General features: G+C 53.9%; 4 protein-coding genes across 4 annotated transcripts; 3 read left to right on the top strand and 1 right to left on the bottom strand.

Annotated features, from left to right (window-relative positions):
- Positions 1-1099: 1099 nt before the first annotated feature.
- B0T26DRAFT_637382 (Sec1-like protein) lies at positions 1100-3815 on the top strand (the record flags this gene model as incomplete). The annotated part of the gene is made up of 9 exons (XM_060436920.1): positions 1100-1139; positions 1196-1335; positions 1438-1511; positions 1565-1950; positions 2006-2019; positions 2135-2374; positions 2425-2575; positions 2644-3085; positions 3152-3815. The coding sequence occupies 9 exons, from the start codon at positions 1100-1102 to the stop codon at positions 3813-3815; spliced, it is 2151 nt and encodes a 716-aa protein (XP_060299956.1).
- Positions 3816-4905: 1090 nt separating this feature from the next.
- On the top strand, positions 4906-5634 carry B0T26DRAFT_638862 (uncharacterized protein; the record flags this gene model as incomplete). Its single annotated transcript, XM_060437082.1, has 1 exon — positions 4906-5634. The coding sequence occupies one exon, from the start codon at positions 4906-4908 to the stop codon at positions 5632-5634; it is 729 nt and encodes a 242-aa protein (XP_060299955.1).
- B0T26DRAFT_693046 (uncharacterized protein) lies at positions 5560-6690 on the bottom strand. The gene has a single exon (XM_060441184.1). The coding sequence runs from the start codon at positions 6291-6293 to the stop codon at positions 5652-5654; it is 642 nt and encodes a 213-aa protein (XP_060299954.1). The 5' UTR covers positions 6294-6690; the 3' UTR covers positions 5560-5651.
- A 4169-nt stretch (positions 6691-10859) lies between these two features.
- Positions 10860-13624, top strand: B0T26DRAFT_747469 (chitin synthase I; the record flags this gene model as incomplete). The annotated part of the gene is made up of 3 exons (XM_060444849.1): positions 10860-11039; positions 11096-12861; positions 12913-13624. 3 exons carry the CDS (start codon positions 10860-10862, stop codon positions 13622-13624), a joined length of 2658 nt encoding a protein of 885 aa, XP_060299953.1.
- Positions 13625-14512: the final 888 nt, after the last annotated feature.

Raw genomic sequence — 14512 nt, 5'->3', positions numbered from 1 at the left:
TTCGCTGCGCGTCGTGAAGCCACGTCATGGTCTCCCGTCCTCCCTCGCAGGCGACGACACCAATGCCCACGGGGCGCCCTACCGCATTTTCCTCGAATATCTAGATAGAACCTGGGGAGGGGGCTTGACTAATTTTGCAAGCGACCAAGACAATAGGCGGCTGCAGGCCAAAAAGCAAGACTGTTCGATGGATGCTCAAGTTCAAGGTCCCCAAAGCCTGCGCAGCGGGCTCAATCGTTCTATACAACTCAGGCGCCGAGGGGAAGAGACAAACGCAAAGATCGTGTCCCGAGAGCGAAAAATATTAATGAGGCAGTTCAGGTGCTGGCTTTGTTGTTGGGAGACGTTGAGGAAGTGATGGCGCGAAGCACAACGGATTGTCGTTGATGGAGGAGAAAAGTTAAGTCTTCGTGTGGAAAATCAGTTGCGGAAGTGGAGAGTGGGCGGTAGCGCTGGTTTGGTAAGGGTGAAGGCCTAAGCCCGATTGGTTCCTGTTTTTTCTGGGCAAGAGCAGAGCAGAAATGAGGCGAGTGCTTGCGGCCTTGTGCACGAGACCGAAATGCCTGGCGCGCTAGTCCCAAAGCAGTGAGCAGCGTGTTCCAGCCTCAGCGAAACCCCCCAGCCGTCAAACTGCCTGGGTTGAGCAGTCGGATTATCGGACATCAGAGTTCCGGTTCTCTTGCACAAGCTTAAGCCCCTGTTACTGTGGCTCTGCCAGCACCCACCAGCTAAAAGGCCGGAGGTACCAAGGTACCTGTTCGCTAGGGGACGTAAAGGTGTCAATGAATTCATCCAATGTGGGGGATCTCGAATGCTGTGGCTATCGCGGACCAGAGCATGTAAGTCGAGACAAGCCCGAATGACCAGCCCAGCAGCAAGCAGTTCATCGTTTCGATCAAGCAAAAAACTATTCGCCCAGGAACATAACTGCAATTGAGAAGCGCATGGTTTTCTACCTGTCCGCCCAGACCTGTTTCTTCCCCAACGCAAACAGCTTCTAGGAAGCAGCTCCTCGGGTCTTGGCCTTCGTCCACTTGCACTGCGCCCACTGCCTTTGCGACCACCACGCCCTCGCGAGACCCTCACATCTGCAGCACCGATGGCGGCACGCGGCAACTCTCTGCGCGATAAGCAGATCGGTTTGTACGCCCTTCTCCGTGTGCGCCTGTTCGCGGAGAGCTGACACGTGGCAAAGTGTCTATCAAGAAGATCCTAAACCTCAACCAGGCGGTCGAGTCCGGCGACAACGACGATCAAAATGCCAATGGCTTTCTGGCGCCGTCGGCGCCCATACTGAAGGACGGGCTTCCCATCTGGAAGGTTCTGGTGTTTGATGTAGGGCCTCCACTGTTCCTCTGCGCTTCGGACCTGAAGACGGTCCCCGGATTGTTTTCAGTTGAAATGCGGTCAAACTAACCCCAGCTGTAACCCGCGTAGGATCTCGGCCGCGATATCATCAGCCCAGTCCTCCAGGTATCTGATCTCAGGTCGCTGGGGGTGACGATGCATATGTGAGTGTCTCGTTCGTTCCTTGGCGGCAGATCCAGAGTGCTGACGACAGTAGGCATATATCGGCATCTAGAGCACCCATTCCCGACGTCCCCGCCATATACTTGGTCGAGCCGAATTCTGCCAACCTTCAGGCGATTACGAATGATCTCCAAAAGGGCCTCTACGGTTCAGCCAGCATCAACTTTCTATCCTCGATCCCGCGGCCTTTGTTGGAGGACTTCGCTGCGCAGACAGCGACTGCCGGAACCTCTGAACAGATCTCACAGATATACGACCAGTATCTCAACTTTATTGTGACCGAACCTGATCTCTTCAGTCTGAGCATGCAGAAGGAGCACACATACTGGGCCTTGAACAGCGCAAAGACCAAGGACGAGGAGCTCGACCGCGTGATAGACAGGATAGTCAGCGGGCTATTCAGCGTTGTGGTAACAATGGGTATGTTTACTCTCCATGCTCCGTTTTCTTGCACCGGACGCTAACTATGTTCCAGGTGTCATACCGATTGTAGGTTTTGAGTGGTGTTCAGCACGACATTCCCCTTCCATCCGCAGCTGGCTGCAATTCCTCCGATGTACCCCTTTACGAAGGTATACATGTTAACACACAATGTCTCTTGTAGATACGGTGCCCAAGAGGCGCTGCAGCGGAGGTGGTTGCGACCAAGCTGGATCGCAAACTCCGCGACCACATCCTCAACTCTAAAGACAATCTCTTTTCTTCACAGGCACGCCCAGCCTCATCTTCCACCGGAACTCCGACGTCTAGACCTGTGCTCATTATCTTGGACCGCAATGTTGACTTGATACCCATGTTATCTCACTCCTGGACATACCAAAGTCTTTGTTTTGACATATTTAGAGTAAGAGCTTGTATTCCTCCAGCACGGGCCTCTGTTAATTCCTCTGCTAGTCGGAACTCAACCGCATCACCATCGAGACCCCAATCGACACAAATAATCCTGCAAAAGGCACCACTAAAAAGAGCTACGATCTAGCCGCCAACGATTTCTTCTGGGAAAAGAACGCGTGCATACCGTTCCCCCAGGTTGCTGAGGATATTGGTAAGACCAACCGGAGAAGACTTTGGGCGGGGAGCGTAAATTGAAGGTAGCGAGCTAATATTGTATAGACGCCGAGCTCACAAAGTACAAGGAGGAAGCCGAGGCGATCACCAAGAAGACGGGGGTGACTGATTTCGAAGACCTCCAAAATGATACGAGTGCCAGCGCCCAGCACCTGAAAGCAGCCATTACGCTCCTGCCAGAGCTCCGGGAAAGAAAAGCAACTCTGGACATGCACATGAACATACTCGCTGCGATCTTGGGAGAGATCCAAAACCGGCAGTTGGACAACTATTTCCAGCTTGAAGAAAACCTGGGGAAGCAGACCAAGGCCCAGATGCTCGAGTCGATCAAAGGCGCGGACAAGGGTAAACCGGCCGACAAGCTTCGACTATTTATCATCTGGTACCTCAGCGCAGAGCAGGATGTCTCTCGGCAGGAATGGGTCCAGTTTGAAGAAGCACTTACGGCGGCAGGTTGCGACAAGACATGTCTGTCTTATATTCGACAGTAAGCGGCCAGCTCTCCAGTAACGTCCGAATCTCGAACGCGGTTGCTAATGCTTAATTATTCCAGGGTCCGGGCCACTACGAAGATGACACAGCTAACTACCATCTCCAACTCTACGTCAGCAACTCAGCAACAATCTGGATCTTCGGACCTTTTCCACCGGTTTTCGGCCATATCGAGCCGGCTCACGGACCGACTGAAAGAGACGGGAGTTCCTACTACCGCCCTGTCTTCGAACGTCGCGTCACTTCTCGGCGGAATCAAGAACTTCCTGCCGGTCGATCGTGATCTGACTGTGACAAAGATCACTGAGTCTATCATGGACCCGTCGAGCGCAAGCTCGTCGGCAATTGCAAAGACGGAGCACTACCTGTACTTTGACCCCAGAAGCGCGAATGCGCGCGGGACGATGCCGCAGCCTTCTACGATCCGAGCGGGGGGCTCTGCGGGGGCATCGGCGCCGGGCGGACTGCCGGGCTCAGGCCTTGGTGTGCAGGGCCCCGGGACGGGTGCCAGCTTTGGGCAGCGGCGGCAGGGGTTCTCAGAGTCGCTAGTTTTCATGGTTGGAGGCGGCTCTATGGACGAGTACGGAAACTTGCAGGAATGGGCGACTCGGATGATGGCGGGCGATCGCGCAAAGAGGAGAGTCGTGTACGGCGCCAGCGAGCTCGTCAACGCCAGCCAGTTTATCAGCGAGGAGCTTGATAAGCTTGGCAAGGAAATATCCTAGAGTCTAGTCTCCTTATTCATGGGTTGTGTCAAGAGACCGCGTATAATCGACCTCTCTTCTTTTTCTTCCGGGGCTGATAAAAGCGAGCGGTTCCGTCGCTGGTTTTGACTCGGGCCTGCCTACACTATGGGATTTAGAGTTTGGTCTGTCTATATAATAACCCTCGGACTTCAAATTTCGAACTTCAACCCTTCACCTTTCTAAAAAAAAACCACATCGTCTGCTACCTCCTTCGTTTGATCGCGCCGAGCTGCGGAAGACGATCCCGAGCCCCGAATTCTGCAACACAACTGCATCTAGAGAGCGTCATACGGATCCTTTTTTGCATTAGCACTCCCAGTTCTGCTCCGAAGGAGCACTCAGTGGCCCGTGGTTGCAACCCTCTTTCCTTGGCTTCCGGGCACGCTCTTCTCATCATGTTAAGCCCTGCGCCCATCATCTCCGAGCGGCGCTCGTCTCTTGATCACCCGACGTTCTCGGCTGCGGGCTCCCCTGCTAGCGTCTCAGAGATCTCAAAGCGCTCGAGCAGCAAGAAAAAGACTCTCTACACTTAACATAGCGAGCTAGTTGACAAGATCAAAAAAACCGGAAGAAGCTCAAGCCCTCGTCGTCATTTGATTCCAATTTCTGGTCCAGCAGTGCAGATCTCCTTACCATGGACGCGGAGAGAGTTGGGCTATATAGCTCACTCCAATTCCGTGAATATCAAGAAGGCGGCGGAACCTTGTCGAGAGAGCGCTGGGAAGAGGTGGACGAGAAAGGAAGAGAGTGCCTGCTTGAGTCTATTGCACTCGCACGACAAGCATCGATTGCGAGGGAGCAGTCCGAAAAGCTGAAGTCTCCTTCTCCCTTTTTAGATTGTTGTAACGGGTTCCTCAAGCTCTTCAACTCTTCCAAGCTAGGGTTCGACCTCCCGGATGCTGGATCCAAGGGCCGGCGCGAAACAAAGGACCAGTCAATGATGAGAGACTTGATGAGGCAGGCCTATTGCCCTGGCTCCGGTGGTATTTGGGAGCCGGTGCTTGGGACTTGGATCGATGGGACCTTGGCCATCGCCGCACATCTCTTCCCTTAGCGTTCAGCGGACCTTATGGACTCCATCTTCGGGACTGGCGCCCGCGACGAACTCTTCTCGCCATTTAACGGCATCTCTCTCCATCCGGCTATAGAACAGGCTTTTGATAGGGGCTTCTTGGTCATCGTCCCTAATACCAATTTGGAAGCAAAGGATTCGGCAGCTCCGTGGAAGGATAAAGACGAACGGCACCAGGCCCTCAAGGATTGGGAGACGACTACTCCCAGAGAGTACCGTATCATGGTCTTGGACGCAACGTCTTCGACTATGCAGCAGGCAGTATTCTCAAAGGAGGTTTACAATCTCGAGTTCAACAACTTGGCCGGCCTACACGGACGCCGGTTGCAGTTCCTGAACGAGTCGCGGCCCAGGACTCGATATGTCTGGTGGACGTTTCTCAACGCCACTACGCAGCTAACCTGGAAGGGGTCGCTCAAATCCTCCAAGTCGTTGATACAGAATGAAGTTCTCAAGGGGACAAGGTACTGGGGTACTCACGGAAGATACGTGAAGAAGAATATTCTCCTCGGCTTTGTCAACGAGATTGGACACGACGTCAGCAGTATCGCTAAGTCAACCATGGAGCACGCTATTGAGGAGGAGGAGGAGGGAGGACCTGCCGATCAGGGGCCTGACCAGTTAGGGCTGGCGGTCGTCGCGGACCGAGTCGTCCGCCGGGCACAGGAACATGACGGCTTTGACTATGAGTTTGAGCTAGAGGATGAAAGCGAGGAGGATGACTAAGGGGGGAATGTTCACATCTAGTACGAAGGCTGGGGCAAAGAGAAAGGGCCACCCTTCATAGTTGCCAGAGACGCCAAATCCACCCTTTTGTCCCCCGAGATGCTGTCGGCCTTCTGGCTCTCCAGCTGAGCCAGCCATCTCTCATCAGAACGTCGTGACTTGACCACCATGTCTCCAGGCTCGATCCCCCATAATGGCGGTTTGCCATGTAGTTTCATATCGTCTACATGTAGCTTCCTCCGAGGCCCCGGTTTCCGAGTGTGCTCCACGATACATGTTCTCGGCATCACCTTTTCCACGACTCTCCACGGTCCAGACCAGTTCGGCGTAAACTTGGACTTTTCCTTGCCCAGTTTGTCTCTGACCCAATCTCCGACTCGAAACACGTTGGGACATACGTCTTGGTACTGATTCCTCTCTGCCCGGCTGATATGAACTTCGGCCGCCCGATCCCGTGTCTCTTCTCTAGCTTGGGAGCATGCCAGGACGTGGTCTCCCAGTCCGGCATAGTCTACGTCTATGTGAATGGTCTCATCCTTGTTAATAAGTTCCTGGATGTCGTCTGCCAGGGTTCTCTCGTACACGGAGTCGAATCCGAGGAAAGCTTTGGCTGTAGCAACTCGGATGGAATCCTGGTGTCTGGTATTGATGTTCACCATCCGCGACCCCACAGCCGTATGCCATTCCGGCAATCTGTCTAGGACCTGGTTTTTGAAATGGGATCCGTTATCGGTCTATGTCTGTCGCGGCCAGCCGATAATGAGTGCCTATACTCGTATGAAGGTCACTCCCACCGTATATGCGGACGCCGCCGGCAATAGCTATCCAAATACCAATCTAGAAAAGTAGTCGACTTCCGCTAGAATATATATCGATCTATCTACCGCCGGGGGGTTAGTCGGATTTATAAAGTCTATCCTAAATAAGTCTATCTATTACAAACCACTCGACTGTTAGGGTCGTCTATCTGTAAGGGAGCGCAGGCTCCACAGGATGCTGAGTTGGTAATTATGAAGATAGAACAAAGGGCAAACTCCTATCGCACGGGTAATACAGTCAAATCGGAATGCCACTCAAAGTGTATGAGTGTAGTGAATGTGTATTGCTTGCTTGAGGAACCAAGCAAGAACTATCTAAGACCGTGGCTACGGTCGTCGTATATATATCTATCTAAGGCGGGCCAATCCAAATGGTCCTACTGTCCCGAGGCCCCGAGGCCGGGCCATCGGCCGCCCAGGCCAGTCCCGCAGTCCCGACCTTTATTGCTCGGGACTCTGGGACACCCCTGATTGGTCAACACCAAACTGGGCCTGCCCCACTACCGTGCGTTTCCTCAGGGATTCGTAACATTATGTTATGTTTCGTCTGCTCAAGGAGTGACTTCCACAGTTGGATGTATCACAAGAGTGAAATGGCCGTGCCCATCACTACGCACACACTCTGAAATGAACGCATTTAAGCATTTGCCGCGGTGTAAATCACGTTAAAAAAAAGTGCATTGTCTTGGGTCGGGGTGATGAAACCTTGTCGAGCCGCAACATGGGGGGAGGGACTCGGACCCGATTCACGATGCGCATCCGCGGCGAGGCGAACCAAACGACAAAAATGCCAGGTCTCTTCATCCTTTTTGAGGGGGAATAGGGTAATTCTTTCTCATACTAATAAGAGAGGGGAATGGAAATATTTAGGCGCGTACAGTTGGATAGGTTTCAAGGTTTTTCGTCCGACATCCCCGAGGAGCATGTGGAGGACTTGTGCTTCGGATAGTGTTCAAGTCGCAAACAACATAACACGGCACTCTGTGCCTAACACCATGGATACAGGGCCTGGCTGGCAATGCTTGGGGCTGGCCAGCTGTCTCTCTCATTATCTGTAGAAATTTTGGCGAGTTATTAGGTAACTTAGGTAGCTACGCGATTCTAAAAATGCGCCTAGCCGCCCCCAAACCGTCGAAGGGCATTGCATGGCCCCGTCACATAAGTGGCCTTTAATATTTAGCAACCAAGTCTGTTCCACGACACTAACACCTGGATCAAGCGCAGCCTGCGACCAACCGAAAGGAAGGGACACAGCGGCTACTTGCGTGGCCGCCTTCTCAACACCAAGCGCGTCCTCACCGAGATGCCTGCCCGATGTTTGTCGTCCTCCGGAAGGTCGCGGCTTGTTTGGACTTTGGAAGGATGCCTTTTTGGAAGGACGTTGGCGCTTGTCTCTGAGGCAGACCAACACCTATTAATAACACCTCTCGTACAATACATACGGAATCACCAAGGCTCGCCGTATTCCATGGTACTTGGTATAATAGCACAGTAGGCAAGGTAGTATGCTGGAGTCCTAGCACAGATGGCAAACAAGACGATCACCGAGAGCTGCAGTCAGTTACGCCACCCTTGCTTGGCACAAGCAACAGAGGCAGTGGAGTGGTCGTCACCAGTCGTCGTCGACAAACGTGGCTTGTGCAGATATTAATGAGGCGGTGCTTACCGACCCGGTGGCCAAACTCGGCCAACCTGGGCTTGGACTTGGGCTTGGATATTGCCGTTTTCTCACCAACAATGAAACACGGTGTATTATTTTACTCTACTTTGTCCATACCTGGAATTATTCCCTAGATCATCATCTACCAAAAAGGTTTGCGCCGTCTGTTGTTGGCCGTGATTCCCGGCCAAAGAATAATAAAGGAAATTTCCGTCGGCCGTTCGTCTGTTGATCTGACCTCACCTCACCGGCCTGACGGATCTGATCTGACCCGGCCCTAGGCCTAGACCCAGGGGGCAGCGGCAGTGGCAGCAAGCAAGCACGCAGGCAAGCACGCAGGCAGAGGGGCTGCGGACAAAGGTCAACTCTACAAATACCCGTAACTGCCTATTTATTATAACATGCGCCTCCGTCAAATCTTAACATGGGACAAACAGAAAACGGAAAACGGATAACCGAAAACGTCTACGTTTGTTGTCAGTGTGATTGTGGTGTGTGTCGGATTGCATGCCTTCCTGGAAACAACATGCTAGCCCGTTTTGCCTTAGTTATAGGGGAAATCACCAGCTGGCTACGTTGTAATAATTGGTACAGGCGCAGCTTATCGACTGACGAGGCGAAAGCAGCCAAACAGCAAGGCTAAGAACACTTGCGCGGGCGTCGAACGATACGATAAGGATGGATGGCCAGCCTCTTTGGCTTCCATTGCGGTTCGGGTCCGGGGGTGCACAGCCTGGGCACTAACGGTTTTCGCCATAGGTCCCCTACATAGTATAACGGCGTGGAGGCCGCCTCTCAGCTGATGGGCTTCTGACGGCCTTCCCACCTCTTGTTGGGTTATTATTATTTTTGTTATTCTCCAGGTACGGCGACGATCGCGGTCGCCCATCTTATTTGCAGCATGGTAGCGCTGTATATATGGACGTGTAGAATAGGCTGGGCTGTTGGCGTCTAGCAGAGGCTGTTCCCCAAGAACTTGGAAAACGCAAATCCGGATTCCCTCAAAGGGCGATCCTGCCCAACCGTGGAAAAGATTCAACCAAATAATAGGGATAAATTTATCAGGGCCGCATCCCTGGCGACCAGCCGTACGTCCACCTCTCCCACTCTGTTGCTGCTTCTTAGCCCAGGTGCCCCTTTAAACGGCTGGGGAGACCCAACCAGCAGATGCTCTTGCCGTTTTGCCAGTGGGCCGACGTCACACCCTTCCGTCTTCAGTGCTGAAACAGCAGTGCACCGCCAGGCATTTCCCTTGGATGCATTGCCCCTTCATTCGTCAGACCCCCCTGTCGGCTGTCCATTAAGCTACCGTCACCTGGCCGGAAACGAGCAGCGTGAAACCAAGCGACTGTTTCCTGCCGCCGAATAATATCGCCCAGGAGCCCGCTGCAACTTGCAACAGCGCCCGAGCATTAGCAGGACGTTGCGTTGCGTCGCGCTTGGCAAAAGCAAAACTTTATTCTCGATCGATCCCACGCACGGCTCCAGCATTGCTGCTCGCCTCTGTTCAGAACCCAAGGAAGAACCCAAGACTCGAGCGTCTAGAAGCGCCGCATCGCTGCAGGGACCCGACCCTTTGAGACTGCCGAAACTATACCCACTGGCGACCGTCAACCGTCGACCGCCCACCCACCAGACGAACAAAGCCGCCCGCCGCGCAGAGCAGCTCCTGTTGCAGTTGCAGTTGTTGCAGTAGTGGTGGTAGTGGGAGGGCCGGGCGCAAAAAGGGGCTCAAACAGCTGCCCGCCTACCTCGACGGCATCGTTGACGGTTGAATCACCCACACACACGAACGCCTCGCCCGCCAGAGGGAAACAAACCAACAAACGAGAGCCGCCGCGACGAACTGGCTGGACAATAAGGGACCTACTAGATAGAGGGCGTCGACTTCGGGCTCCCGCTTCCGCTCCCGCAGCGGTGCTAGTGCTAGTCCAGTGTATAAGCGCAAGCGCATAGCATACCACGGCATCGCATCGCATCCCATCGCATCGCATCCATTCCTGGACCTGAAATTCGCCTCGACTCGCGTACGGAGCTCTGAGACGCGCAACATCCCAACTGGAAACTTTGTCCAGCGCTGGCATTCCGCTGCCAGACTGCCGCTCCCTGCATACGTTCAGATACTTTAGGATTTCAGAGATAGCCGACCTAGCAGGCCGCCACCATGTCGTATAACCGGTTAGGCAAGTCACCCTCTCCTGAGTCCTCCTCGTCTTAGTCCTAGTCTTGGTGTTTGCGATCCCCTATCCCATCCCCATCCATACCTATCCACACTCTACCTACCCCTTCCCTTGGACCCTCGGCCTCTGCCCCCCTTCTACTACCCCTGCCCCGTTTGTGCGCGCTCGAGTGTGTGCCACGTTTCCCTGTGCCTCCCTCTGCTCATTCCGCCGTCCGCCGTTGTGCAACTCCTTCCACTGAGCCTGTGATTGCGCCGTGTTTTCTTGTTTCCTTGCCAGGCGCAAGCTACCTTCTTGCTTCTCGTCCACACCGAAGCCACTACAGACACAGCAGACGTTGTGTCAAGTCTAAGGCGCAGGTTGCCTTTCTTCCTTCATAAGCCGCCTTCTTGGCCTTCGCGCGGACTGTCTGCGAGCGGACGCCTTGGCCTGCTGCCGATCTGGGATCTGGGATCGCTTCGACTTTCCTTGCTTTGCTTCGACGGATAGCGTCTAGAATACAAGATATAATTCTAATATTCCTGCCCGCTCTCAGACGACGACTACTACGACACTCACCCCATCCCCATGGACAACCGTCACCCCATGGAACGGGTCCACAGGACGCCCTCGCCCGGCCACCCTCTCCAGCACGGCTACCACCTCGAGGACAACCCGTACGGCCACTCGCAACCGGGCCTCGATATCCCCGCTGGCGGCCCTGTCAGATACAATAGCCCAGGCGACTCGCTGCACATGCAGACGGCGGTAGGTGCCATCCATTTTCTGTCTCGCCCGGCAGAGCATACTGACATCCTCACCAGCAATCGGTAGACAACCTCGCCGGTTACCAGCACGAAGACCCAGCAGCCCACCCCGGAGGCTATGCGGTTCACCCCGAGCAACACCACGATGCATACTACAACACACCCTACGAGCCTCACCCAGTCGAGGGTCAAGGCTACGACTACGACGACAGCCGCCCCATGTTGACACATGACGACTCGCAAGTGGCCGCCACCGATCCCTACCACGACAACCCGCAACCGCCGACGAACAACGCGCCTATCAAGAGGTGGAAGACGGTGAAGCAGGTGCTGCTCTATCGGGGAAACTTGGTGTTGGACTGCCCCATCCCGCCCAGGTTGCTGAACCAGCTACCCCATGGCGAGCGCGACGAGTTCACCCACATGCGCTACACGGCGGCAACCTGCGACCCCGCCCACTTCTACGAGGAGGGCTTCACCCTCCGACAAAAGCTCTTTAGCAAGCCCCGCCATACCGAGCTCTTCATTGTCGTGACAATGTACAACGAGGACGAGATCCTGTTTGCGCGGACTATGATAGGCGTGTACAAGAATATCGAGTACATGTGCAAGCGGGCCGAGAGCAAGACGTGGGGCAAGGACGCGTGGAAGAAGATCGTCGTGTGTGTTGTCAGCGATGGCCGAGCCAAGATCAACCCCCGGACACGGGCGCTCTTGGCCGGTATGGGCGTCTACCAAGAGGGTATCGCCAAGCAGCAGGTTAACGGCAAGGACGTCACGGCGCATATCTACGAGTACACAAGTCAGGTCGGCATGTCGATCAAGAACGACGTGGTCCAGCTCATACCCAAGCAGCAACCCGTCCAGATGCTGTTCTGCCTGAAGGAAAAGAACCAGAAGAAGATCAACTCGCATCGCTGGTTCTTCCAGGCCTTTGGCCGCGTTCTGGACCCCAACATCTGCGTGCTGATCGACGCTGGTACCAAGCCCGGAGGAAATTCTATCTACCATCTCTGGAAGGCGTTCGACCTCGAGCCCATGTGCGCAGGCGCTTGCGGCGAAATCAAGGCCATGTTGGGGCCTGGCGGGAAGAACCTCCTTAACCCGCTAGTGGCGACGCAGAACTTTGAGTACAAGATGAGCAATATTCTGGACAAGCCCCTGGAATCTGCCTTTGGCTTCATTTCGGTCTTGCCCGGTGCCTTCTCGGCCTACCGCTACGTTGCGCTGCAGAACGACAAGAACGGCCAGGGCCCGCTGGAGAAGTACTTTGCCGGCGAGAAGCTCCATGGCGGCGATGCCGGCATCTTCACGGCCAACATGTACCTGGCCGAAGATCGTATCCTCTGTTTCGAGCTCGTGACCAAGCGCAACTGCCACTGGATTCTGCAGTACGTCAAGTCTGCCACGGGCGAGACCGACGTGCCCGACACGGTGACCGAGCTCATCCTCCAGCGCCGTCGCTGGCTGAACGGCTCCTTCTTCGCCGCGCTCTATGCCATCGTCCACTTCTACCAGTTCTTCCGGTCCGACCACTCGTTCCTCCGCAAGATTGCCTTCTTTGTCGAGTTCGTCTTTAACACTGTCAACATGATCTTCGCCTGGTTTGCCATTGGCAACTTCTTCTTGGTCTTCAAGATTCTGACGGCCAGCTTGGGGTCTGATAATCTCCTGGGGAATGTCGGTAATATTCTCGGCGTCGTGTTTGCCTGGCTCTATGGCGTCTCGCTCATTACGTGCTTTGTACTGTCTATGGGCAATCGGCCTGCCGGCTCTGGGCGCTACTACATGGCCATGGTGATCTTTTGGGCTATCATCTTTATGTGAGTATTTTTCTCGTTTGTGTCTCTTAATGTTACTAATAGTTTTTCAAGCTATCTCATGTTTGCGGCCATCTTCATCTCGGTCAACGCCATCAGGACGGATCTCAGCAACGGCCTCAGCCTCTCGGAACTGTTCAAAAACAAGATCTTCTACACACTCGTCATATCCGTCATGTCGACGTACGGCATCTGGTTCATCGCGTCGCTGATCATGTTCGACCCGTGGCACATGTTCACGTCGCTCATCCAGTACCTACTCCTCAGCCCGACGTACACCAACGTGCTCAACGTGTACGCCTTCTGCAACACGCACGACATATCGTGGGGCACAAAGGGCGACGACAAGCCCGACAAGCTGCCCTCGGTCAACACCAAGGACGGCCAGGGCAAGACGGACCTGCCCGACGAGGGTGACCTCAACGCCCAGTACGAGCGCGAGGTGCAGGTCTTTGCGCGGAAACCTGTCAAGGAGGTCAAGGCGCCCACCCCGTCGCAGCTCGAGGAGAAGCAGATGGACTACTACAAGGGCGTCCGTACCGTCACGGTGCTCCTCTGGATGATCACAAACTTCGGGCTGGCCGCCGTCATCCTGTCTACCGCCGGCCTCGAGCGCATCACCACCGACGGCAACACCGAAGAGCTGCAGGACCAGCGCGCCACCATCTACATGAGCGTCGTGCTGTGGTCCGTGGCCGTGCTGTCGGGGTTCAAGTTTCTGGGTGCCATGTGGTTCTTGATTGTGCGCATGTTTAGGGGCGTGTGATTTTTTTCCTTCTTCATGACTGGGCCCGCTTTTGTCGTTGTATATGTTGTGTATGTGAAAAGGGAGACACTGAGAGAAAGAGAGAAAGGCGGCCTACTCCATTTTCTAGTTTCATTGTTTTTTATTACCCATCTCATCTACCTAAATAGGGTAGATATGTTAAACACGTTGCCTGCCTTGTCTGCCTGCCTTGCCTTTTCTAGGGGTAAAACTAGACATATACCACGGAATGGAATGCGAATGGAACGGGACTTGCAACTGTGGACCGAAAATGATTTGATTACATGGGCCATGGTTGGGGTTATTTTTTTCCTTTTTCTTTTCTACTTGTTTCTTGATTCTTGATACTTGATACTTGATACTCCTTGTTGTTGTCGTTGTTGTTGTTGTCGGTTTCATACCTCTTCGCGTCTAGCCAATTCTGGCATTATTTTATTTTACATTTTCAGTCTTTCCCTTGAAGTCCTCCCGTGTCCTCCTATTCACACTTCTAGAAACCTTGTGCGCATAACTCGCTGATATGTCGTAGTAGTAGTTAGTGGAAGTGCTTCATCGTTGCCCCCCAAGCAAGCAAGCCAATGCGGATGGATCAAAGACAGACAGACAGACAGACCACCACTTGTTAGAATGCCATGTGTCTGTCTCTAGAGATCTAAGCATTCAGATATCTAGATTCCTCTCTAACTGCTGGCATTATTTTTATGCTCGCTTAGATGCATAGGTATGGCCTCGCTCGGTCCATACACGTTAGACCCTCATAACCTTAATTCCCTTTGCGCGAGGGAGTAACAAGGGCAGAAAGCCTGTCCCTGAAAAAGAGAGTAGAGAAAAAAAGGGAGAAACGCCAACTGCTATTCCCAGAGCATGATATTGCACATTTGAACGCAG

The sequence above is a fragment of the Lasiosphaeria miniovina genome (genome assembly GCF_030549165.1).
Source record: "Lasiosphaeria miniovina strain SMH2392-1A chromosome Unknown B0T26scaffold_2, whole genome shotgun sequence".
NCBI classification, from domain to species: Eukaryota; Fungi; Ascomycota; class Sordariomycetes; order Sordariales; family Lasiosphaeriaceae; genus Lasiosphaeria; species Lasiosphaeria miniovina.
The sequence above is the reverse complement of the archived record's forward strand: the minus strand, read 5'-3'. Positions and strand labels throughout refer to the sequence as shown.